Below are 27,454 nucleotides of genomic sequence, written 5' to 3'. Positions count from 1 at the left end.
CTCCCTTACCTCACCTCGCTCATCAACTCATCCTTGACCGCTGGCTACGTCCCTTCCGTCTTCAAGAGAGCGAGAGTTGCACCCCTTCTCAAAAAACCTACACTCGATCCCTCCGATGTCAACAACTACAGACCAGTATCCCTTCTTTCTTTTCTCTCCAAAACTCTTGAGTGTGCCGTCCTTGGCCAGCTCTCTTGCTATCTCTCTCAGAATTACCTTCTTGATCCAAATCAGTCAGGTTTCAAGACTGGTCATTCAACTGAGACTGCTCTTCTCTGTGTCACGGAGGCTCTCCGCACTGCTAAAGCTAACTCTCTCTCCTCTGCTCTCATCCTTCTAGACCTATCTGCTGCCTTTGATACTGTGAACCATCAGATCCTCCTCTCCACCCTCTCCGAGTTGGGCATCTCCGGCGCGGCTCACTCTTGGATTGCGTCCTACCTGACAGGTCGCTCCTACCAGGTGGCGTGGCGAGAATCCGTCTCCGCACCACGTGCTCTCACCACTGGTGTCCCCCAGGGCTCAGTTCTAGGCCCTCTCCTATTCTCGCTATACACCAAGTCACTTAGCTCTGTCATATCCTCACATGGTCTCTCCTATCATTGCTATGCAGACGACACACAATTAATCTTCTCCTTTCCCACTTCTGATAACCAGGTGGCGAATCGCATCTCTGCATGTCTGGCAGACATATCAGTGTGGATGACGGATCACCACCTCAAGCTGAACCTCGGCAAGACGGAGCTGCTCTTCCTCCCGGGGAAGGACTGCCCATTCCATGATCTCGCCATCACGGTTGACAACTCCATTGTGTCCTCCTCCCAGAGTGCTAAGAGCCTTGGCGTGACCCTGGACAACACCCTGTCGTTCTCCGCTAACATCAAGGTGGTGACCCGATCCTGTAGGTTCATGCTCTACAACATTCGCAGAGTATGACCCTGCCTTACACAGGAAGCGGCACAGGTCCTAATTCAGGCACTTGTCATCTCCCATCTGGATTACTGCAACTCACTGTTGGCGGGGCTCCCTGCCTGTGCCATTAAACCCCTACAACTCATCCAGAACGCCGCAGCCCGTCTGGTGTTCAACCTTCCCAAGTTCTCTCACGTCACCCCGCTCCTCTGCACACTCCACTGGCTTCCAGTTGAAGCTCGCATCCGCTACAAGACCATGGTGCTTGCCTACGGAGCTGTGAGGGGAACGGCACCTCCGTACCTTCAGGCTCTGATCAGTCCCTACACCCAAACAAGGGCACTGCGTTCATCCACCTCTGGCCTGCTGGCCCCCCTACCTCTGCGGAAGCACAGTTCCCGCTCAGCCCAGTCAAAACTGTTCGCTGCTCTGGCACCCCAATGGTGGAACAAGCTCCCTCACGACGCCAGGACAGCGGAGTCAATCACCACCTTCCGGAGACACCTGAAACCCCACCTCTTTAAGGAATAACTGGGATAGGATAAAGTAATCCTTCTAACCACCCCCCCCGCCCAAAAAAAAAAAACATATAGATGTACTATTGTAAAGTGGTTGGTTATCATAAATGCACCAATTTGTAAGTCGCTCTGGATAAGAGCGTCTGCTAAATGACTAAATTACGTAAATGTAAATCTCTGCTGTCCTGCGCCTGACTCCTCTGCACCAGCTACACCCAGATCATTACACCAAAGTTGTGACAAAATGGCTTAAGGATGACAAAGTCAAGGTATGGGAGTGGCCATCAGTAAGCCCTGACCTCAATCCTATAGAAAATTTGTGGGCAGAACTGAAAAAGTGTGTGCGAGCAAGGAGGCCTACAAATCTGACTCAGTTACACCAGCTCTGTCAGGAGGAATGGGCCAAAATTCACCCAACTTATTGTGAGAAGCTTGAAGAAGGCTACCCGAACGTTTGACCCAAGTTAAACAATTTAAAGGCAATGCTTCCAAATACTAATTGAGTGTATTGAAACTTCTGACCCACTGGGAATGTGATGAAAGAAAAAAAAAGCTGAAATAAATCATTCTCTCTACTATTATTCTGACATTTCACATTCTTAAAATAAAGTGGTGATCCTAACTGACCTAAGACAGGGAATTTTTACAAGGGTTAAATGTCAGGAATTGTGAAAAACTGAGTTTAAATGTATTTGGCTAAGGTATATATAAACTTCCGACTTCAACTGTATTTAGGTCAAGCCCAACTGTCCACTAAGGCTTCGTCGGTCAAGAGTCACTGTTGTCCATGAGAAACTTAGCATGTAATGCACCTTATGTCATCCAACTATTCCCAAGGCCTCTTTACTCCTCAGTATATCTTCAGGCGATTTCTCAATTTCTTCTTGATTTCTCTCCAAAAAGGAGTTCTATTAAAAGTCTATTACATTCTGTGAATCTTAATTCCCGTAACTTGATTAAGATTTATGAAAGCTATTACATACTAACTCGTTGGGAGACTATGGGACGTGACTGTGTCATGATTGAAACAACAGGAAGTCTTCCACCAATAAGTCTGTCAGCGGAAAGTGCAGCGCATTGCACAATGTTTAACGTTCCGCTCTTACATACTGCTGTGAAAAGTTATTAAAAGTATAACCCAGTCCCATAGCGGGGGCAAATAATTGTATTAACTGCCTTTGTATTATTCAAAGTAGGGTGGGGAGGTGGTGTAGGGGTGGGGATGCTGAGCGTACAAAGTAATAATTTCATCAATTTGATAATTATGTCTGCTATTGAATTCAAAATAGAAGGCGATTGTTATTCTGGGAAGAAACTGCAATTTCCAATCCCGAAAAACTTTTGTTCCAAATAGTAGCTCAGTTTGGCACCAAATGGACATAATATATATTTTAAATGTCTGTTTCACCAGCTTTTCAGTATTGTAAATTGAAATAGTCTATTTACTCCAACAAATAGCATTTCCCCAACAACATACCAAGGTATTTTGTACCGAGCCAAACAGAAAGAGGTGTTGCTATGGCCCCAGACTTCATTTGGTATTTCAATTACACTGAGTTGTGGAATGAGATGGGTGTATTCTGTCCGTCCTTGTCTCTTCCATTCTGACAAGTCATTTTTGCTTATGTGCCGCTGGACTGTGGATCTGTTTGAATTGTTTTATGTGACCAATGTCTAAATGTAAAAATATGTCCACATTTGAAAACAGTATGCATAGAAACTCACTTTGTGTACTGTAACAATATGTTATGTCTGTCCAATTTCTGTTAACTTACTGATCTGAGGATTGAATTGGAGTCTCAAAATATTCTGCAGCTAGGGCATATAAGGTCACCATCACATTTGGTTAATTCCTTGAGATTTGACTACACATTTGACAAAAAATATATTCTAATAGCCCAATGAAATCAACTATCTATAGCAGTAAGTAAAACGTAAGGTGTTCATAACTTCAATAAACCATTAATACAACTTGTCCTTGCAGCCACAGGGTGTAACCCCCCCCCCCCCCCCCCCAACCCCTTCTCTAAAGAGAAAGCTACAATAGTTTAATTATTTATGAATCTCTTTTACTTACGCTGTCTTGTTACATGGCATGAAATCAGTTTGCTGAAAACAAGCCACAGTCTGATACTAGTCTCCTCTCCCTGCTTCCAGAGAGGTGTGGATTAAACGGAATCTCAGCCGACAGCAGGTGGCCGCCCTTTATGATAATGCTCCCTCTACAATTACAGCTTTGACCTTCCAGAGGTGGAGAGAAAAAATGGCAGTGAGACATCCATTACCAACCCTTCATAATGCTTAGTGGCAGACATCTTGGTCACCACATCAACTTTCTACCTCCTGACATTGACTTTTGTGTTTTAGCTGAGGTTTGTTTGTGTGTGTATCTGTCTCTCTCTCTGTGTGTGTGTGTGTGTGTGTGTGTGTGTGTGTGTGTGTGTGTGTGTGTGTGTGTGTGTGTGTGTGTGTGTGTGTGTGTGTGTGTGTGTGTGTGTGTGTGTGTGTGTGTGTGTGTGTGTGTGCGCGTGCGTGCGTGCGTGCGTGCGTACATGTTGAATGGTCTCCACATTACAAAGGTGACATAGTGACATACGAGATACATTTGTCAGGACGTGGGAGTGCACTCAGACATTTGTCATGGTGCATTATTGCATTCTGAATTGCCTCATGCCATATTGGTGGGCGGTTAGGTGCCAGGGTAATGGTGTTGGTTGTTAGGTGCCAGGGTAATGGTGTCAGCGGCTAGCTGCCAGGGTAATTGGTGTCAGCAGTTAGGTGCCAGGGTAATGGTGTGGGCAGTTAGGTGCCAGGGTAATTGGTGTCACTGGTTAGGTGCCAGGGTAATGGTGTGGGTGGTTAGGTGCCAGGGTAATTGTGTGGGCGGTTAGGTTCCAGGGTAATGGTGTGGGCAGTTAGGTTCCAGGGTAATGGTGTGGTCGGTTAGGTTCCAGGGTAATGGTGTGGGCAGTTAGGTGCCAGGGTAATGGTGTGGGCGGTTAGGTGCCAGGGTAATGGTGTGGGCGGTTAGGTTCCAGGGTAATGGTGTGGGCAGTTAGGTTCCAGGGTAATGGTGTGGGCGGTTAGGTTCCAGGGTAATGGTGTGGGCAGTTAGGTGCCAGGGTAATGGTGTGGGCAGTTAGGTGCCAGGGTAATGGTGTGGGCAGTTAGGTTCCAGGGTAATGGTGTGGGCGGTTAGGTTCCAGGGTAATGGTGTGGGCGGTTAGGTTCCAGGGTAATGTTGTGGGCAGTTAGGTGCCAGGGTAATGGTGTGGGCGGTTAGGTTCCAGGGTAATGGTGTGGGCGGTTAGGTTCCAGGGTAATGGTGTGGGCAGTTAGGTGCCAGGGTAATGGTGTGGGTGGTTAGGTGCCAGGGTAATGGTGTGGGCGGTTAGGTTCCAGGGTAATGGTGTGGGCGGTTAGGTGCCAGGGTAATGGTGTGGGTGGTTAGATGCAAGGGTAATTGTGTGGGCGGTTAGGTGCCAGGTTAAGGGTGTGCACAGGAGATATTAGAGGTATTACATTCAATCTCTAAGTGTTGGCCTTTTATCTATTGACATTTCCAGCAAAGCATAATAAGTAATGTAGCAAAAACAGTGGGCTTGAGATGTATGAGTCTGTATAATAACATTGAAAGTATTGGTGACACTTTTCAGAAGCAGCTATTACACGTTTATAAGACCTCAGGATTGTCTAATGTTCCTGATTAAATAACAGCCATTTTGACTGGGTTGACGATGTAAGCCCTGCTGTACTACATCAGAAGAAGTCATAAATGTTAACAACAAGTAGCAAAGCCTTATACCAGTAGCCTAAAGTGTTACCAAGTATCATTACAAGACAGAAGATTAAATAGCCCATCAAATAATGAATCATGTATATAATTATCTGTGATGGTAATCCTTTATTTGGTTTGCTCATAATATTCTACCATTTTTCTGAAGATCCCTAGCGGGATATGAAAGATAAACTCATTCACTGAGAATCAAACCCTCTGGCTTTCTCTTCACACCTTCCCTCCTCAAAGAGATGAGAGGGGTCAACACTGCAGTGAATGACAGACATCCACTTTGATGGCAGAGAGGGTAGTCTCTTTGATGGCAGAGAGGCTAGTCCCTTTGATGGCAGAGAGGCTAGTTCCTTTGATGGCAGAGAGGCTAGTCTTTTTGATGGCAGAGAGGCTAGTCTCTTTGATGGCAAAGAGGCTAGTCTCTGATGGCGGAGAGGCTAGTCTTTTTGATGACAGAATGGCTAATCTCTTTGACGGCAGAGAGGCTAGTCTCTTTCATGCAATGCAGTGGGAGTAGATTAATTTCAGTCATGTTCAGCAGTTTGACTCATGTTCTACCTGTACATGCACAAAAATAGAACCCTTTTAGAATGACTAGTGGATTTCCATGCTACCACAGCATTCTGCAGTGTTACGCCATCCCATCTGGTTTGCGCTTAGTGGGATTATTATTTGTTTTTCAACAGGACAATGACCCAACACAACTCCAGGCTGTGTAGGGCTATTTGACCAAGAAGGAGAGTGATGGAGTGCTGCATTAGATGACCTGGCCTCCTCAGTCACCTGACCTCAACTCAATTGAGATGGTTTGGGATGAGTTGGACCGCAGTGTGAAAGTAAAGCAGCCAACAAGTGCTCAGCATATGTGGGAACTCCTTCAAGACTGTTGGAAAAGCATTCCAGGTGATGCTGGTTGAGAGAATGCCAAAAGTTTGCAAAGCTGTCATCAAGGCAAAGGGTGGCTACTTTGAAGAATCTCAAATATAAAATACATTTTAAATTGTTTAACACTGGTTACTACATGATTCCATATGTGTTATTTCATAGTTTTGATGTCTTCACTATTATTCTACAATGTATAAAATAGTAAAAATAAAGAAAAACCCTTGAATGAGAAGGTGTGTCCAAACTTTTGACTTATACCTAAAGGGGTCCTAAAATTCAAAATCAAATAGCTAAATGATCCATCGTATAACCATCTTATAACAATTAGCTTATGAAGGGCCCTTAGCCCCACTTAGCACTGAGTTCATTCAGTGGAAATATATGTTATCTACCTGTTTAGTTTCGTCAACCGTTTTACACAACTCTCCAATAACAGTTTCATAGTCGACTCAACAATAATATTCATGAAAGTAAAAGCCCAAGCACTGTGACACAGAGGAAGAAAAAAAGAAAGACATACCCTTTATCCGCAAACTCCCTGGGATCCCATCCTGCTGAAACAACAACAAACAGAAAGACATAAAGCTGTAAGATATCACACAGTCACACTTGCATCAAGTTAACAAGATCAACGTTCGCCAACAGAGTAATTACACCAAGAGCAATTTCACTTTTATGAGTGGAATCTCAGCCGCTGCTACAAATATTGAAGGTATTCATGTCGAAGGCTTATAAATGCATAGAAAGATGATGCATTTTTACTGTATGAAGCACTTAACTGAGGTGGCTATTGAGAATAATAGGATACTATTGGGAATCTGTTTATTTTATCATAAAGTGCAGTGACTATTTGGCTTTTCTGTTACATTTCATATTCATGAGTTACTGCCAAGTCACTGAAGTACATAACATATGCAGAGTGTTTGACAGTGAAAGGCTAAGAGGTAATGTCTGTATCTCCATAAAAGGGATGTCTTTAAAGGTTAAAAGAAGCAGCAAGAGCGTGAAAAATGGCAATTGAAAACGTTATGTACCATTATGCCCTTAAAGAAGGTACTTTGCAGTGCAACACTACCAATTTATTTACTAGTGAATCATTGGTATTTTATGGCCAATGATGGTATTGGGCCATTATGGCGAAATAAAAGGCTTCAATTTACAGTAGTGTATGGCAATTCACCAGCTGTTGAAGACCATATAAATATTTGATTCCACCCTCTGTGTGGAGAATTACTCCTTTTTATTCCAGCTACTGGCAGGGTACTGTAATAGGTCCAGAGTCAATAACGAGAGCTTTTCTCTTTTCTCTGACTGACACCAAGCAGAAAATACTTATCTTTTCATTTTATCTAACACATAGATTGACATAGTAAAATGCACAGAAAATCTATAGAACAACGTCTGTTTACATACAAATCCCCAATGGACTTACCTAAATCAATGGACTGTATGACTCATCAAAAAATGTTAAACAGAGTAGTGACATGTTGTAGAATGTCTCAGTTGACAGAATGCCTAATAACATACTTGCTAGTGTTTCATGTATCTTGCTGTTTTCCGTGTCAATAGAAAATGTACTCTGGTATTGAGCCATGTCAACATTAATATGCCACTAGAGTTTGGAGGCATGAAATGATTTACATTTTAGTCATTTAGCAGACGCTCTTATCCAGAGCGACTTACAGTAGTGAATGCATACATTTCATTTCATGCATTTATTTATTTTTTGTACTGGCCCCCCGTGGGAATCAAACCCACAACCCTGGCGTTGGACACACCATGCTGGTGTTGCAAACACCATGCTCTACCAACTGAGCCACAGGGAAGGCTGTTATGACTCATATTGGCTTCTTGATGCCAGACAAGTCATGTATGTTGAACCGCACCATGCCAAGACATTACTTACACATGTATAGAGGTCACTTCACTCACCAGGGTAGTGTTCAGCATGGCACACTGTAGGAAAATGGTCTGCAATGAAAATCTTGTTCCAGTTGGACAAGTTCAGGTATTACCTTCAAATTTCCGTTTTTTTACCTACTGACCACTACCCAGGCAATCAATGTCAACACAGAATGATCCCATCAGGGAACATGATGGCTCTAATACATGAATGGTCCAATCAGGGAACATGATAGCTCTAATACGTGCCTAGTCTGAAGCCTTGTCACCATTAGTGATCTACAGATAACAATGCATAAATATTTGCCACTGACTATTCATTTTCAACTAAACAGGAATTGTGAGAGAGTCAAAAAGACCATCCTTCCTATAGCTAAGAACATATTGCCTGCAATCTTCAAAGACACGACTACTGTATAACTGTAGCCAAAGTAAGAGGATCAATTAGTTGAGGAGATACTTTGCATGGAAAGTCTGTTGGGGCCGCATTTTAAAGGGGAGCGATTTCATAGGCCTTTGGCAGACTTCTCCCTGGGGCTGGTGGAGCGAGCACACAGCTGTACACCTATGGCCCATCTGCCCTGTTACCCCCAGCTGTACACCCAGGGCCATCTGCTCCATGTTACCCCAAGCTGTACACCCAGGGCCATTCTGCTCCCTGTTACCCGCAGCTGTACACCCATGGCCCATCTGCCCCCGTTATCCCCAGCTATACACCCAGGGCCCATCTGCCCCCTGTTATCCCCAGCTGTACACCCAGGGCCATCTGCCCCTGTTATCCCCAGCTGTACACCCAGGGCCATCTGCCCCTGTTATCCCCAGCTGTACACCCATGGCCCATCTGCCCCCGTTATCCCCAGCTGTACACCCATGGCCCATCTGCCCCCTGTTATCCCCAGCTGTACACACATGGCCCATCTGCCCCCTGTTATCCCCAGCTGTACACCCATGGCCCATCTGCCCCCTGTTATCCCCAGCTGTACACCCATGGCCCATCTGCCCCCTGTTACCCCCAGCTGTACACCAATGGACCATCTGCCCCCTGTTACCCCCAGCTGTACACCCATGGCCCATCTGCCCCCTGTTATCCCCAGCTGTACACCAATGGACCATCTGCCCCCTGTTACAGCTAGCTGGCGGACCGCCCACATCTCTCTCAAGCTTTATCTACCCAATCCAGAACACACACACATTTACGCACAGGCTCGCACACATATACATACCGCCTCTCCAATCTGCGTACTCTGCGGACACTGTTTCACTAAAGCTTGCCTTTCAAACTTAATCAAGTTGAGCTATCTGTCTCTCCCCCCTCTATCGCTATATCTCTCGATCTCTATTTCTATCTCCCTCTCTCTCTGGTTCTCTCTCACTCACACATACACACCCTCTCTAACTAAATCTCTCTCTCTCTCTGTCGGCTTATCCACTTTTAATCTAGATTTGCCATGTGGGTGGCCCAGTGCATATGAGCTGTGGCTCTCATCAGCCTCCCTCTCCTTGGCTCCATTTTGTGACGCTACGACAAGTAGATAACGTCAAAACAAACTCATGTAAAAATGCCTGTTCCTTTGTTATGTTAATACCATACAGTGCCTTCAGAAAGTATTCATACCCCTTGACGTATTCCACATTTTGTTGTACTACAGCCTGAATTCAAAGTGGATTAAAAAAAATGTATCTCACCCATCTACGCACAATACCCAATAACGATAAATTGAAAACATGTTTTTAGAAATGTTAGCAAATTTCTTGAAAATGAAATACAGAAATATCTCATTTACATAAGTATTCACACCCCTGAGTCAATACATGTTTGAATCACCTTTAAATCAAAACTATAAATAGGCCACTCAGGAACATCCCATGTTGCCTTGGTAAGACACTCCAGTGTACAGTGCATTCGAAAAGTATTCAGACCCCTTGACTTTTTTTCACATTTTGTTACATTACAGCCTTATTCTAAAATTATTAAACCGTTTTTTTCCCTCATCAATCTACACAGACTACTGCTAAATGACAAAGCAAAAACAGATTTTTTGCCATTTTAGCAAACAATATAATATAAAAAACTGAAATATAACATTTACATACTGTAAGTATTCACACCCTTTACTCAGTACTTTGTTGAAGCACCTTTGACAGCGATTACAGTCTCGAGTCTTCTTGGGTATGATGCTACAATCGTGCCATACCTGTATTTGAGGAGTTTCTCTCTTTCTTCTCTGCAGATCCTCTCAAGCTATGCCAGGTTGGATGGGGAGCATTGCTGCACAGCTATTTTCAGGTCTCTCCAGAGATGTTCGATCGGGTTTACATCCGGGCTCTGGCTGGGCCACTCAAGGATATGCAGAGACTTGTCCCGAAGCCATAACTGCGTTGTCTTGGCTGTGTGTTTAGAGTCGAGGGAAAGATGAACAGAGCAAAGTACAGAGAGATCCTTGATGAAAACCTGCTCCAGAGCGCTCAGGACTTCAGACTGGGGAGAAGGTTCACCTTCCAACAGGACAACGCTCCTAAGCACACAGCCAAGGACTAGTCTCTGAATGTCTTTGTGTGGCCCAGCCAGAGCACGGACTTGAACCCGATCTAACATCGCTGGAGAGAGCTGAAAATAGCTGTGCAGAAACGCTCCCCATCCAACCTGGCAGAGCTTGAGAGGATCCGCAGAGAGGAATGGGAAAAACTCCCCAAATACAAGTGTGCCAAGATTGTAGTGTCATGCCCAAGAAGACTCGATGCTGTCATCGCTGCCAAAGGTGCTTCAACAAAGTACTGAGTAAAGGGTCTGAATACTTATGTAAATGTAATATTTACATAAGTGTCATAAATGTCTAAAACCCTGTTTTTGCTTTGTCATTATGGGGTATTGTGTGCAGATTATTGAGGGGGAAAAAAAGTAAATACATTTTTTTAAAGGCTGTAATGTAACGTAATGTGGAAAAAGTCAAGGGGTCTGAATACTTCCCGAAGGCACTGTACATATGGACAGTATCAAAACAAATGATCTAATGATTCTGTATCTTTGCAACAAAATCTGCAGAGCTGGGATGGTTGTATCCCCCATATATATAACATTCTATTGGCTGCAATAATTTTGTATAATAATTTAAATTGAAAACTGTAAGATTTGAATCCAGTGTTGTTTAGTGTATTAGATCATAAACCATGTGCCTTGGAATCGGAACATCAAACATTGCTTCCCATATATTTTGCAATATATATGGCACAGCTGTAAATGTTTTGTCCTTAAATGAAACTGGTATACCTTTTTATTTATCACAATTTTCTTTAGTCAATTTTGGTCTTTAATGCAGAGCGACAGGCAAGTTCCTTACTTCCTCCCCCTAACACTTGCCTCTTCCATTTTTGCGGTAATGCTGTATTTAAGCACATTTTTACTCCTGAACTTATACTTGCCATAACAAAGGGTTTGAATACTTATTGACTCAAGACATTTCAGATTTTCATTTTTTATGAATTTGTAAAAATTTCGAAAAACATGATTACACTTTGACATTATGGGGCCAGTGTGTAGGCCAGTGGCACAAAATCAAAATTGTATCAATTTTAAATTCAGGCTATAAAAAAACTAAATGTGGAAAAAGTCAATGGTTTAAAACACTATTTAGGGTATTTCACTTTCAAAGACACTTGGATATGTGTTACTTGAAAACAGAAGTAGTTGAATATTGAAATAGAAGTCGTTGATTCGGGCCACATTATTTGAAAATACTCAAATACGCATAAAAGAAGTATTTAAATAACACATAATCAAATACACATTCATTTGAACAGAGGTCTGTTATATAATGGGCATAGCCATATCATGGTTTCCACTGCAAACAACAGATCCACAGATGATGCAATCTCTATTGCACTCCACACTGCCCTTTCCCACCTGGACAAAAGGAACACCTATGCTATTCATTGACTACAGCTCAGCGTTCAACACCATAGTACCCTCAAAGCTCATCACTAAGCTAAGGATCCTGGGACTAAACACCCCCCTCTGCCTGGACTTCCTGACGGGCCGCCCCCAGGTGGTGAGGGTAGGTAGCAACACATCTGCCATGCTGATCCTCAACACTGGAGCCCCCAGAGGTGCGTGCTCAGTCCCCTCCTGTACTCCCTGTTCACCCACGACTGCATGGCCAGGCACGACTCCAACACCATCATTAAGTTTGCAGACGGCACAACAGTGGTAGGCCTGATCACCGACAACAACGAGACAGCCAATAGGGAGGAGGTCAGAGACCTTGCCGGGTGGTGCCAGAATATCAACCTATCCCTCAACGTAACCAAGACTAAGGAGATGATTGTGGACTACAGGAAAAGGAGGACCAAGCACACCCCCATTCTCATCGACGGGGCTGTAGTGGAGCAGGTTGAGAGCTTCAAGTTCCTTGGTGTCCACATCACCAAGAAACTAGAATGTTCCAAACACACCAAGACAGCCGTGAAGAGGGCACAACAAAGCCTATTCCCCCTCAGGAAACTGAAAGGATTTGGCATGGGTCCCCAAATACTCAAAAGGTTCTACAGCTGCAACATCGAGAGCATCCTGACTGGTTGCATCACTGCCTGGTACGGCAATTGCTCGGCCTCCGACCACAAGGCACTTAGGGTAGTGTGTGCAGCCCAGTACATTACTGGGGATAAGCTGCCTGCCATCCAGGACCTCTACACCAGGCGGTGTCAGAGGAAGGCCCTAAAAATTGTCAAAGACCCCAGCCACCCCAGTCAAAGACTGTTCTCTCTACTACCGCATGGCAAGCGGTACCGGAGTGCCAAGTCTAGGACAAAAAGGCTTCTCAACAGTTTTTACCCCCAAGCCATAAGACTCCTGAACAGGTAATCAAATGGCTACCCAGACTATTTGCATTGTGTGCCCCCCCAACCCCTCTTTTACACTGCTGCTACTCTCTATTTATCATATATGCATAGTCACTTTAACTACACATTCATGTACATACTACCTCTACTGGCCCGACCAACCAGTGCCCCAGCACATTGGCTAACTGGGCTATCTGCATTGTGTCCTGCCACCCGCCACCCGCCAATCCCTCTTTTACGCTACTGCTACTCTCTGTTCATCATATATGCATAGTCACTTTAACCATATCTACATGTACATACTACCTCAATCAGCCCGACTAACCGGTATCTGTATATAGCCTCGCTACTTTTATAGCCTCGCTACTGTTATTTTTCACTGTCTTTTTACAGTTGTTTTTATTTCTTTACATACCTATTGTTCACCTAATACCTTTTTTGCACTGTTGGTTAGAGCCTGTAAGTAAGCATTTCACTGTAAGGTGTACACCTGTTGTATTGGCGCACGTGACAATTTTTTGAAATTTGAAAATAGAAATTGAATATAGGTGTGCTTTAATTCATATGGACAAGGATATTCTTGAAAACGAATAGAAATTACAAAATGTTTTAATATGGTGTATGCCCATACATACACCTATCACTGCAGATTTCACACTCATTTAGATTAGGCCTAGTTTACAAAAACAGAGGGACATTTGGGCATTTGTGGAAGGACTTAGCCGATTTCACACTTGTTGTCCCAGTCCATTAGTGTTCTGTATTTTTTCATGTTCTATGTTTTGTGTGGACCCCAGGAAAAATAGCTGCTGCTTCTTAAACAGCTAATGGAGATCCGAATAAAAATCCTAATCACTCATTTGGATTAGTTTACAAAAACAGCGGGACATTTGGGCATTTGTGGAATGACATCACAGGTAAGGCAGCCGATTGGCTGTTGATGACGACAGAGACAAAGCTCCATACTATAAGCTGAATGGCTCTATGTGATTGGAAACAGTCTTTATAATGAAAGCTAATGGGGTCACAGCTTATCTCAATGGCATAAACCGAGCACAAGCAGTGTTATGACAGAATACCAGCTCACTCCAACCCGTTACCCCAATCCTCCTCCACTCTGTCCTGATCCATGGCTGAGTAAAGGCATGCAAAGCAATTCCAGAACAGGGTCTTTGCTGTAGCTAAGAGACCGCACCTCTCAACAATTATAACTGCATTCCTATGGACTTTAAGTGCACTTTTGTAAGCAATTTTAACCGCTTTGACATACTGTTGTATGTGGATGGTCCTTGACGCCCCTCAAAGCAATTCACCTCGACATAGATGTTGTAAGCGAAATACAAACAGCAGGTTTAAAGACAAATAGCAAGAGAAAGATTCAACACAATGAGTTAGGAATTTATCATTATGAATTTATCATAACGGGCCATACATTCCCACAGACCAGTTTGACAAATAAACCAAGCTTACCTGTCTATACTCATAAGACACATTTTACAATATGCAAAAGCTGTAATGGTATTTCTCTGCTTCGTTATTAAGGCACCTAGCTAATGGATACATTTTATCACAGAGGAAAGAACATTCGTTACTTTTTGTAAGCAGACCGTTAACCGAATGTCTGGCTAGTCATCTGTTTTATCATGCTACAGTATTATTCGGCTTTATCATGGAGTTGTGCTACAGTATTATTCGGCTTTATCACGGAGTTGTGCTACAGTATTATTTGGCTTTATCATGGAGTTGTGCTCCAGTATTATTTGGCTTTATCATGGAGTTGTGCTCCAGTATTATTTGGCTTTATCATGGAGCTGTGCTCCAGTATTATTTAGCTTTATCATGGAGCTGTGCTCCAGTATTATTTGGCTTTATCATGGAGCTGTGCTCCAGTATTGTTTGGCTTTATCATGGAGCTGTGCTCCAGTATTATTTAGCTTTATCATGGAGCTGTGCTCCAGTATTATTTGGCTTTATCATGGAGCTGTGCTCCAGTATTGTTTGGCTTTATCATGGAGCTGTGCTCCAGTATTGTTTGGCTTTATCATGGAGCTGTGCTCCAGTATTGTTTGGCTTTATCATGGAGCTGTGCTCCAGTATTGTTTGGCTTTATCATGGAGCTGTGCTCCAGTATTATTTGGCTTTATCATGGAGTTGTGCTCCAGTATTATTTGGCTTTATCATGGAGTTGTGCTCCAGTATTGTTTGGCTTTATCATGAAGTTGTACTCCAGTGTTATTTGTCTGTGCTCGTCACAGGGTAATTCCTTATGTGGATGTCAGTAATGAGAGAGAGAAGGGAGATCCTTGATAAGGGAGAGACTGGAGAGTGAAGGTTGGCCACAAGAAAGTCCTCGAGGATGTCGATATGCAGTGCTTTCAGAAAGTATTCATACCCTTTGACTTATTCCAAATTTTGTTGTGTTACAGCATGAATTCAAAATGGATTAAAGTGAAAACACATTTTTAGAAGATTTTGCAAATTTATTGAAAATGAAATACAGAAATACGTAGCTCCTTAACATAAGAATTCACACCCCTGAGTCAAAATTTAATAGAAGCACCTTTGGCGGCGATTACAGCTGTGAGTCTTTTGGGGGGTAAGTCTCTAAGAGCTTTGCACAGCTGGAATGTACAATATTCAAAACTGTTACTAGGCCATTCAATGTTGTCTTGGTGAGCAACTCCAGCGTAGATTTGGTTTTGTGTTTTAGGTTGTGCCATCAAACCCCTGCAACATATCCAGTACGTTGCAGCCCACCTGGTTTTCAACCTTCCCAAGTTCTCTCATGTCACCTCGCTCCTTCGCACACTCCACTGGATTCCAGTCAAAGCTTGCATCAACTCAGTGGCCATTTTAGCATGTACAGTTGAAGTCGGAAGTTTACATACACTTATGTTGGAGTCATTAAAACTCGTTTTCAACCACTCCACAAATTTCTTGTTAACAAACTATAGTTTTAGCAAGTCTGTTAGGACATCTACTTTGTGCATGACACAAGGAATTCTTCCAACAATTGTTTACACACAGATTATTTCACTTATAATTCACTGTATCACAATTCCAGTGGGTCAGAAGTTTACATACACTAAGTTGAATGTGCCTTTAAACAGCTTGGCAAAATCGAGAAAATTACGTCATGGCTTTAGAAGCTTCTGATTGGCTAATTGACATAATTTGAGTCAATTGGACCTGTGGATGTATTTCAAGGCCTACCTTCAAACTCAGTGGCTCTTTGCTTGACATCATTGGAAAATCAAAAGAAATCAGCCAAGACCTCAGAAAAAGAATTGGAGTCCTCCACAAGTCTGGTTCATCCTTGGGAGCAATTTCCAAACGCCTGAAGGTACCACATTCATCTGTACGAACAATAGTATGCAAGTATAAACACCATGGGACCACGCAGCCACAATACCGCTCAGGAAGGAGACGCGTTCTGTCTCCTAGAGATCAACGTACTTTGGTGCGAAAAGTGCAAATCAATCCTAAAACAACAGCAAAGGACCTTGTGAAGATGCTGGAGGAAACAGGTACAAAAGTATCTACACTGCTCAAAAACATAAAGGGAACACTTAAACAACACAATGTAACTCCAAGTCAATCACACTTCTGTGAAATCAAAAATGTCTTCACATTTTCAAACAGTCCATTTATATTTTCCAACGGGGCTAAAAATTTGGGTGAGATTTTTTTTCTCCCTTGAGTAGCCTCGTTTCACTGCCAAAAAGAAAATTAAACCATCTAATGTTCAGCGAAATCACAACACAATGTCAAATACAGGTAGCCTGGTCAAATAATGAACATCCAATGAAACCTTCTCTCTTGTGCAGAGATTTAGAAACAAAACATGCCAATTTGAAAAATAAGCCACAGGAGTGTTTGAGCGAGAATTAAGATGACTTCGATTAGTAAGACGTATAAAAGCAACAGATACCATTAATAAGAAGGGTCTAGAAGCGTCTTATATGGTGAGCTACCGAGTGGCTAGGACAGGCAAGCCCAATACTATTGTGGAGGACTTAATTCTTCCTGCTGCCGAGGATATGGATGGGACAATGCTGGGGGAAAAGGCCCAAAAGAGCTATACAGACAATAAGTTCATCAAACAACACTGTTTCACGATGCATCAGTGACATGGCAGGAGATGTTTTAAAACAATTACTAATTTGCATACAAGGCAATGAATTCTAAGTGTTACAGCTGGATGAGTCAACAGACGGGGTGGGCCTGGCACAGCTCCTGGTATATGTCCGTTAAGTTTATGGGGGGTCAATTAAAGAAGGCATCCTCTTCTGCAAACAACTGGAAACCAGGACAACAGGAGAGGATATTTTATAAGTAATGGACAGCTTTGTGACATCAAATGGACGTTGGTGGTCAAGATGTGTTGGTATCTGTACTGATGGTGCAAAAGCCATGACAGGGAAACATAGTGGACTGGTAACGAGCGTGCAAGCAGTTGCTGCCGATGCCACTTGGGTGCACTGCAACATCCACCGAGAGGCTCTTGCTGCCAAAGGAATGTCTGACAGCTTGAAAGACATTTTGGACACGACAGTGAAAATGGTTAACTTTGTTAAAGCAAGGTCCCTAAACTCTCGTGTATTTTCTGCACTATGCAATATGGGCAGCGACCATGTAACACTTTTACAACATACATGTGCTGGTTATCAAGGGGCAAAGTACTGACATGTTTTTTTGAATTGAGAGACGAGTTTAAAGTTTTCTTTACTGACCATCATTTTCACTTGTCTGACCGCTTGCATGATGACGAGTTTCTCACACGACTGGCCTATCTGGGTGATGTTTTTTCTCGCCTGTATGATCTGAATCTTGGATTACAGGGACTCTCCACAACTATATTCAATGTGTGGACAAAATTGAGGCTATGATTAAGAAGTTGGAGCTCTTCTCTGTCTGCATTAACAAGGACAACACACAGGTCTTTCCATCATTGTATGATTTCTTGTGTTCAAATGAACTCAAGCTTATGGACAATGTCAAATGTGATATAGCGAAGCACCTGAGTGAGTTGGGTGCGCAATTACACAGGTACTTTCCTGAAACGGATGACACAAACAACTGGATTTGTTATCCCTTTCATGCCCTGCCTCCAGTCCACTTAGCGATATCTGAACAAGAGAGCCTCATCGAAATTGCAACATGCGGTTCTGTGAAAATTGAATTTAATCAGAAGCCACTGCCAGATTTCTGGATTGGGCTGCGCTCAAAGTATCATGTCTTGGTAAATCTCGCTGTTAAGACATTGATGTCCTTTGCAACCATGTACATATGTGAGAGTGGATTCTCGGCCCTCACTAGCATGAAAACTAAATACAGGCACAGACTGTGTGTGAAAAATGATTTAAGACTGAGACTCTCTCCAATACAACCCAACATTGCAGAGTTATGTGCATCCTTTCAAGCACACCTTTCTCATTAACCTGTTGTGAGTTATTCACAATTTTTGATGAACAAATAAAGTTTTATATGTATGATGGCTAAATAAAGAGCAAAATTATTGATTTTTATTATGTTATTATTTGTGCCCTGGTCCTATAAGAGCTCGTTGTCACTTCCCACGAGCCGGGTTGTGACAAAAACTCACACACCTTCTTATGTTTAATAAATGTATTGTATAGTGTGTGTGTGTGGCAGGCAAAAAAAACAACATTTGAGAGTGCGCTGACCCTGGTGCTAGAGGGGGTACGCAGCTGGAGGTTGAATGTTTGAAGGGGTACGGGACTATAAAATGTTTGGGAACCACTGTAGGCTATATTAAATGGATTTATTCGACTTTTTAAAAAGCAGATGTTCTAAAGGTCTGCATCAGTGGCTTGTAGGCTATGAGTGGAAGCCAGGAGACGCTAAATGTGTTTATGTTATTTCCTTGACAATCACCGGCTGACATAATCTTATGACCACCACAGCCCTAGTTGCACCCCCCCTTTTGCCCTCAGAAAAGCCTCAATTCATCGGGGCATGGTCTCTACAAGGTGTCGAAAGTGTTTGACAGGGATGCTGGCCCATGTTGACTCCAATGTTTCCCACAGTTGTGTCAAGTTGGCTGGATGTCCTTTGGGTGGTGGACCATTATTTTATACACACGGGAAACTGTTGAGCATCAAAAATGTAGAAATGTTGTAGTTCTTGACACAAACCGGTGCCCCTGGCACCTACTAACATATTGCATTCAAAGGCACTTTTGTATTGCCCATTCACCCTCTGAATACACAATCCATTTCTCAAGGCTTTCACCTGGATTGATCATAGTTTTCACCTGGATTCACCTGGTGAGTCTACAGGGCATTCGGAAAGTATTCAGACACCTTCACTTTTTACACATTTTGTTACATTACAGCCTAATTCTAAAATTGATTCAACTATGTTCCCTCCCTCTACACACAATATCCTATAATGACAAAGCAAAAACAGGTTTATAGAATAATAAAAAAATAAATATCACATTAACATACTGTATGTATTCAGACCCTTTACTCAGGACTTCACCTTTGGCAGCGATTACAGCCTCGAGTCTCCTTGGGTATGATGCTACAAGCATGGCACGCCTGTATTTGGGGAGTTTATCCCATTCTTCTCTGCAGATCCTCTCAAGCTCTGTCAGGTTGGATGGGGAGCGTTGCTGCACAGCTATTTTCAGGTCTCTCCAGAGATGTTAGATCGGGTTCAATTCTTGGCTCTGGCTGGGCCACTTTAGGACATTCAGAGACTTGTCCAGAAGCCACTCCCGCATTATCTTGGCTGTGTGCTTAGGGTCATTGTCCTGCTGAAAGGTGAACCTTCTCCCCAATCTGAGGTCCGGAGCGCTCTGGAGAAGGTTTTCATCAAGGATCTCTCTGTACTTTACTCAGTTCATCTTTTCCTGACTAGTCCTGTCTAGTCTCCCAGTCCATGCCACTGAAAAACATCCCCACAGCAAGATGCTGCCACCACCAAGCTTCATTGTAGTGATAGTGGCAGGTTTCATCCAGAAGTGACGCTTGGCATTCAGGCCAAAGAGTTCAATCTTGGTTTCATCCGACCAGAGAATCTAATTTCTCATGGTCTGAGAGTCCTTTAGGTGCCTTTTGGCAAACTCCAAGCGGGCAGTTGTGTGCCTTTTACTGAGGAGTGGCTTCCGTCTGGCCACTCTACTATAAATGTTTGATTCGTGGAGTGCTGCAGAGATAGTTGTCCTTCTGGAAGGCTCTCCCATCTCCACAGAGGAACTCTGGAGCTCTGTCAGACTGACCATCGGGTTCTTGGTCACCTCCCTGACCAAGGTCCTTCTCCCCTGACTGCTCAGTTTGGCCAGGCAACCAGCTCTAGGAAGAGTCTTGGTGGTTCTAAACTTTTTCCATTTAGTAATGATGGAGGCCACTGTATTCTTTGGGACTTTCAATGCTGCAGAACATTTTCGGAACCCTTCCCAGATCTGTACCTCGACACAATCCTGTCTCGAAGCTCTAAGGACAATTCCTTCGACCTCATGGCTTGGTTTTTGCTCTGACATGCACTGTTAGCTGTGGACCTTATATAAACAGGTGTGTACCTTTCTAAGTCATGTCTAATCAATTTAATTTATGAAGTTGTAGAAACATCTCAAGGATGATCAATGGAAACAGGATGCACCTGAGCTCAATTTCGAGTCTCATAGCAAAGGGTCTGAATACTTGTGTAAATAAGGTTATGCTACGTGTGCAGACTTTTCTTTCTATGATATGGTGGGCCTATTCCCAACTACCCTTTCTCTATTTTGTGTTGCATTATGTAGCCATTGACAAGGCTGCAATCTGAATTCACATGTAGGGGGCCATTTCCAGGATTCTTGTTGGAGTGGCCTTCATGGTTTTGTTCATATGTGACATCCTTTCAGAGAGCAAAATGTAGTCTTAACAATTCCATTGTGCTTCAAAGGACAATTCCAATCCAATGTGATGACATTAAGACGTTCAAGCTTGAAGAACGCACAAAAATGATGTACGGCAGGATAGAACAGCGGCGTCTGGTAAAACAAGGGGCGGCGGACTATGTATTTTTGTAAATAACAGCTAGTGCACGATATCTAAGGACGTCTCGAGCTATTGCTCGCCTGAGGTAGAGTATCTCATGATAAGCTGTAGACCACACCACCTACCGAAAGAGTATTCTTCGTAACTGTTTACATACCACCACAGTCAGAGGCTGGCACTAAGACAGCATTGAATGAGCTGAATTCCGCCACAAGCAAACAAGAAAATGCTCACCCAGAGGCAGCGCTCCTAGTAGCCGGGGACTTTAATGCAGGGAAACTTAAATCCGTTTTACCAAATTTCTATCAGCATGTTAAATGTGCAACCAGAGGGAAAAAACTCTGGACCACCAATACTCCACACACAGAGACGGATACAAAGTCCTCCCTCGCCCCTCCATTTGGCAAATCTGACCATAATTCTATCCTCCTGATTCCTGCTTACAAGCAAAAATTAAAGCAGGAATCAGTAGTGACTAGATCAATAAAAAAGTGGTCAGATGAAGCAGATGCTAAGCTACAGGACTGTTTTGCTAGCACAGACTAGAATATGTTACGGGATTCCTCCGGTGGCATTGAGGAGTACACCACATCAGTCATTGGCTTCATCCATAAGTGCATCGATGACGTCATCCCGACAGTGACAATGCATACATACCCCAACCAGAAGCCATGGATTACAGGCAGCATCAGTACTGAGCTAAAGGCTAGAGCTGCCGCTTTTAAGGAGTGGGACTCTAACCCGGAAGCTTATAAGAAATCCTGCTATGCCCTCTGACGAACCATCAAACAGGAAAAGAGTCAATACAGGACTAAGATCGAATTGTACTACACCAGCTCTGATGCTCGTCGGATGTGGCAGGGCTTGCAAACCATTACAGACTGCAAAGGGAATCACAGCCAAGAGCTGCCAAGTGACATGAGTTTACCAGATGAACTAAACTACTTCTATGCTCGCTTCAAGGCAAACAACACTGAAACATGCATGAGAGCACCAGCTGTTCCGGAAGACTGTGTGATCACGCTCTCCGTAGCCAATGTGAGTAAGACCTTTAAACAGGTCAACATTCACAGGCCGCAGGCCCAGACGGATTACCAGAAAGCATAATGCAAGCATGCTCTGACCAACTGACAATTGTCTTCACTGACATTTTCAACCTCTCCCTGTCTGAATCTGTAATACCAATATGTTTTAAGCAGACCACCATAGTGCCTGTGCCCAAGAACACTAAGGTAACCTGCCTAAATGACTAACGACCCATAGCACTCACATCTGTAGCCATGAAGTGCTTTGAAAGGCTGGTCATGGCTCATATCAACATCATCATCCCAGAAACCCTAGACCCACTCCAACTTTCATACCGCCCCAACAGATCCACAGATGATGCAATCTCAATTGCACTCCACACTGCCCTTTCCCACTTGGACAAAAGGAACACCTATGTGAGAATGCTATTCATTGACTAGAGCTCAGCGTTCAACACCATAGTACCCTGAAAGCTCATCAATAAGCTAAGGACCTGGGACTAAACACCTCCCTCTGCAACTGGATCCTGGACTTCTTGACGGGCCGCCCGCAGGTGGTGAGGGATGGTACGAACACATCCGCCAAGCTGATCCTCAACACAGGGGCCCCTCAGGGGTGCGTCCTCAGTCTCCTCCTGTACTCCCTGTTCACTCATGACTGCATGGCCATGCACGACTCCAACACATCATTCAATTTTCCGATGATACAACAGTGGTAGGCCTGATCACTGACAATGAAGAGACAGCCTATAGGGAGGAGGTCAGAGACCTGGCCGTGTGGGGCCAGGATAACAACCTCTCCCTCAATGTGATCAAGACAAAGGAGATGATTGTGGACTACAGGAAAAAGAGGACTGAGCACGCCCCCATTCTCATCAACGGTGCTGCAGTGGAGCAGATTGAGAGCTTCAAGTTCCTTGGTGTCCACATCTCCAACAAACTAACATGGTCCAAGCACACCAAGACAGTCGTGAAGAGGGCACAACAAAACCTATTCCCCCTCAGGAGACTGAATAGATTTGGCATGGGTCCTCAGATCCTCAAAAGGTTCTAAAGCTGCACCATCGAGAGCATCCTGATGGGTTGCATCACTGCCTGATATGGAAACTGCTCGACCCCGACCGCAAGGCACTACAGAGGGTAGTGCGAATGGCCCAGTACATCACTGGGGCCGAGCTCCCTCCCATCCAGTACCTCTATACCAGGCAGTGTCAGAGGAAGGCCCTAAAAAATGTAAAAGACTCCAGCCACCCTAGTCATAAACTGTTCTCTCTGCCGCACGACAAGCGGTACCGGAGCGCCAAGTCTAGGTCCAAGAGGCTTCTAAACAGCTTAATGATACAAATCATTAAAATCCAGACAGAAAATATTTACACAAGAAGCAACCTATTATCACACAGTCAAACTCTCATTTCATTTAGTAAGTTCACCATTCTGCCGTTCTCACCATTTCCCCCCCCCCCCCCCCCCTTTACCCCACTCTCCTACTCTCTGTTGTCATCTATGCATTTAGTTACTTTAATAACTCTACCTACATCTACATACTACCTCAACTAACCGGTGCCCGCGCACATTGACTCTGTATCGGTACCCCCCTGTATATAGTCTCGCTTTTGTTATTTTACTGCTGCTCTTTAATTACTTGTTAGTTTTATATCTTATATATTTTATATCTATCTACCTATATCGAGCCTGTAATCGAACCCACAAATGTTGATGCTCCAGATACTCAACAACTCTAAAGAAGGCCAATTTTATTGCTTCTTTAATCAGAACAACAGTTTTCAGCTGTGCTAACATAATCGCAAAAGGGTTTTCTAATGATCAGTTAGCCTTTTAAAATGATAAACTTGGATTAGCTAACACAACGTGCCATTGCAACACAGGACTGATGGTTGTTGATAATGGGCCTTTGTCCGCCTATGTAGATATTCCATAAAAAATCTGCCGTTTCCAGCTACAATAGTCATTTACAACATTAGCAATGTCTACACTGTATTTCTGACCAATTTGACGTTATTTTAATGGACAAAACAATTAGCTTTTCTTTCAAAAACAAGGACATTTCCAAGTGACCCCACACTTTTGAACGGTAGTGTACATGCAGTGTACTGTACTGTATGTCCAGGTTGAACCCAGGTTATTAAATTGGGCCAGTATCTAATGTATAGAAAGTCCTCCTTTCCAGATCTTGGTTCGAATACTATTTTAAAACGTTCAACTATATTGAGAGTTCACTTTAAGTTGCCTCGAGTGCCAGGTGGGGGAGGTTTGCTATTTTGGAACTTCTCTATTGGTTCTGTTAAGCCAGGTGAGCTCAGTCAAGCCAAGATAAATTATTTGAAATAGTATTTGAACCCAGGTCTGTACTGCCTAGCATCATACTGTGCCACTCACCGAACTAGACAATGGTTGAGTATGAGACACAACTTATTTCTGAAAGGCAGACAGGTGACAGAGAAAGAGAATGGCGAGCAGTGGACTGCAGAGAAGAAGCTGTTCAGTCCTGCTGCTGAAAACATGATTGATGAAGTCATTATATGGTCAATGTCCCACAGTTTAAAGTGGTATACCTAAGATAATGTACTCTGCTTTCTTTTGAAAGGGAATGGACATTGAAAGACATTACTATTTTGACCATACAAGGGATATGTTATGGGACAGATACTATGATACAGATACCTCTTCTGTAGTCACAAGGTTGATCCTATAGATTAGGGGCAGTTCTTACTTGAAGATAGACGTGTGACTTTGTCTAAATCAATTTAGCAAATGTAGATTAATTTGCATCACTTCTATAAGCCTTTTGTCTCAAAGAAGCAGCACAGCAATGTTCAGAACCGTCCATAAAAACAAATTCTAAGCCACGCTGAACACAACATGTTCCACATTAATGAAAACATTGCCAATATTAGCCTTTTTTTAACAACTCCCATGTCAATATGACCTTTGAGTCTGTCTTCAGTACAATGCCAACTTCCAGCCTCTGGTGCAGTGTAACTGCGGTGCAGTGTCTCACATTCTGTTAACACCCTCTGTCCTCCTACTTCCCCCCTCCCTCCCTATCTCGCTCTCTCTCAATTCAATCCAAGAGGCTTTATTGGCATGGGAAACATATGTTTACATTGCCAAAGCAAGTGAAATAGATAAACAATAAAAAGTGAACAGTAAATATTACACTCACACAAATTCCAAAATAATAGACATTTCAAATGTCATATTATGTCTATATACATTTAAAGTACAAAAAGGAAAATAAATCAACATAAATATGGGTTGTTTGGGCTCCCGAGTGGCACAGTGGTCTAAGGCACTGCATCTCAGTGCTTGAGATGTCACTACAGACCCTGGTTCAATTCCAGGCTGTATCACAACCTGCCGTGATTAGGAGTCCCATAGAGCGGTGCATAATTGGCCCAGCGTCGTTAGGGTTTGGCCAGAGTAGGCCGTCATTGTAAATAAGAATATGTGTCTCTAATATCGTCATACATTTGGCAGAAGGTTAGTAAGTACAGCTCAGTTTCCACCTTATTTTGTGGGCAGAGTGCACATAGCCTGTCTTCTCTTGAGAGCCAGGTCTGCCTACGGCAACCTTTCTCAATAGCAAGACTATGCTCACTGAGTCAGTACATAGTCAAAGCGCTCCTTAATTTTGGGTCAGTCAAAGTGGTCAGGTATTCTGCCACTGTGTACTCTCTGTTTAGGGCCAAATAGCATTCTAGTTTGCTCAGTTTTTTTATTAATTCTTTCCAATGTGTCAAGTAATTATCTTTTTGTTTTCTCATGATTTGGTTGGGTCTAATTGTGTTGCTGTCCTGGGGCTCTGTGGGATCTGTTTGTGTTTGTGAACAAAGCCCCAGGACCAGCTTGCTTAGGGGACTCTTCTCCAGGTTCATCTCTCTGTGGGTGATGGCTTTGCTACGGAAGGTTTGGGAATCACTTCCTTTTAGGTGGTTGAAGAATTTAACAGCTCTTTTCTAGATTTTATTTCTCTCTCTCTATATCTCTCTCTCTCTCTCTCCCCTCCTTCATTCTCTCACACAAAGTCATAATCAACACTGATCCCTGGGCTTAAAATTACCATTGTTTCTCGTGTTTTATTCGCATGCCAACACAATGAATAAGCCAATAATAATACAAAATGTCTCTATTTCGAGATGGCAGATACTGAGGAGTGTGTATTTTAATGCTTATCACTCGCGGGGGGTTTACAAGAAGTGTGTGTACAGGGGAAAACACACACACCCACACCCCCACACACAAATGCCTGCAGGCAAAAGAGCGTGCCAATCAAATGGTTTTCTCTGCATTCCAACTGGACTTCATTTATATATTATGTAATATGACAATCACACGGCTCTCGCCTTTTTAAGTAAGAAAGATAGAGTGGGGGAGAGAGAGCTTGTTAGTGCTTTGAGAAGTACTTGGAATCCGATTGTGCTTGCAGAGCTAGGCCTGCGTTGTCAAGTCGATAAAGTTTCAATTACACTCTCAACTTGGATGTTTTTGCTAAAATGGCAGTTCACTTTTAGTATTCACGCCCCCTGTAATAAATTCCCCTTCTCCCCTCACTTCAATCAGATATATTCAACATAAATTTCCAAATTTGATGTTAACTTGATGCTCAAGTCTCCTTGGCAAAACACCAGTAATAAATCCCTGAGCCTGAAGAAATAACAAAAGTAGCTTGACTCTCGGGAAACTCCATTGTAATCATCTTCACAACACTGCAGAGTCCTCTTGTTATGAAAGGCTAAAGGAACAGGAATGATACAATACCTTGTGTCGGAACCTCACGACAGGTCGATAGGGTGGCGGCACGAATCCCTCCTCCTTGCCGGGCCTCCCCTCGACGACTCCCACTCCCACTCCCACTCCCACTCCGAGGGAGACCATTCCCAACAAGAACGCCAGCAAGCACCATCTGGGTGTCTTCATTGGTCTGATCCTGTAAAAACAAAAAGAAAGAGTAGTGAGCAGTTCGGCAGACCCCTTCGACCGTGGCTGCAGTTCAATATCGGTTGGGGGCCTGAGACCATAAATCAACCAAGCTGTAATTAGTGTAGACAATGGGCACTGCAAATATGTCGTTGGTTTAAACTAATGCTTTCAATAAGTGCCTCACACTCAACGAAGAAGATTAGATCTGCTTTGGAATCAAGTAAAGGGAAATAGGCAAATAAAGATAAAGGAAGACAAAAGAGTCAATGTATTAGGATAATGATGGTGATGAATTGGCATTAGTTAAAAATAAGTAACTGTGAGATAGAACACATTGCTTAATACAAACATTTTCATCAGTTGCTGCAACATAGCAACATCCAAATGCTATTTACAGAAGATATAGTGGCACACCAGAAAATTATTCCTACAGTATCTACTGTACTAAAGCAATAAAGTCACATTCTGAATATCACTTGTCTTCTTATTATTCATTACACAGTATGAAAACAAGTTTGACCTTGGCACGGTGGCAATTAAACCAAACACCATGTGTGGGAAAAAAAATATTTCCTTAAAAAGCTATTTCCTTGGAACCACGGAAAGAGACAACGCAGGCTAACATAAAACAGCTTC

The 27,454-nt window shown here is 43.2% G+C and overlaps 1 protein-coding gene across 3 annotated transcripts in view; it reads right to left on the bottom strand.

The window, feature by feature from the left end:
• Positions 1-27,454, bottom strand: part of LOC106604535 (follistatin-related protein 5) — a 211,253-nt gene that overhangs the window by 166,208 nt on the left and 17,591 nt on the right. For 2 of the 3 annotated variants that reach the window (XM_014199254.3, XM_014199251.3), the window contains exons 2-3: positions 26,657-26,825; positions 6,626-6,659 (exon numbers count right to left, since the gene is read on the bottom strand). In XM_014199254.3, coding sequence (XP_014054729.3) covers positions 6,626-6,659; positions 26,657-26,825 — 203 coding nt within the window. The remainder of the gene's footprint in view (positions 1-6,625; positions 6,660-26,656; positions 26,826-27,454) is intronic. The other variant, XM_014199252.3, reaches the window with a different exon arrangement.

This window comes from Salmo salar, chromosome 05 (genome assembly GCF_965601325.2).
Source record: "Salmo salar chromosome 05, fSalSal1, whole genome shotgun sequence".
Lineage (NCBI taxonomy): Eukaryota > Metazoa > Chordata > Actinopteri > Salmoniformes > Salmonidae > Salmo > Salmo salar.
The sequence above is the reverse complement of the archived record's forward strand: the minus strand, read 5'-3'. Positions and strand labels throughout refer to the sequence as shown.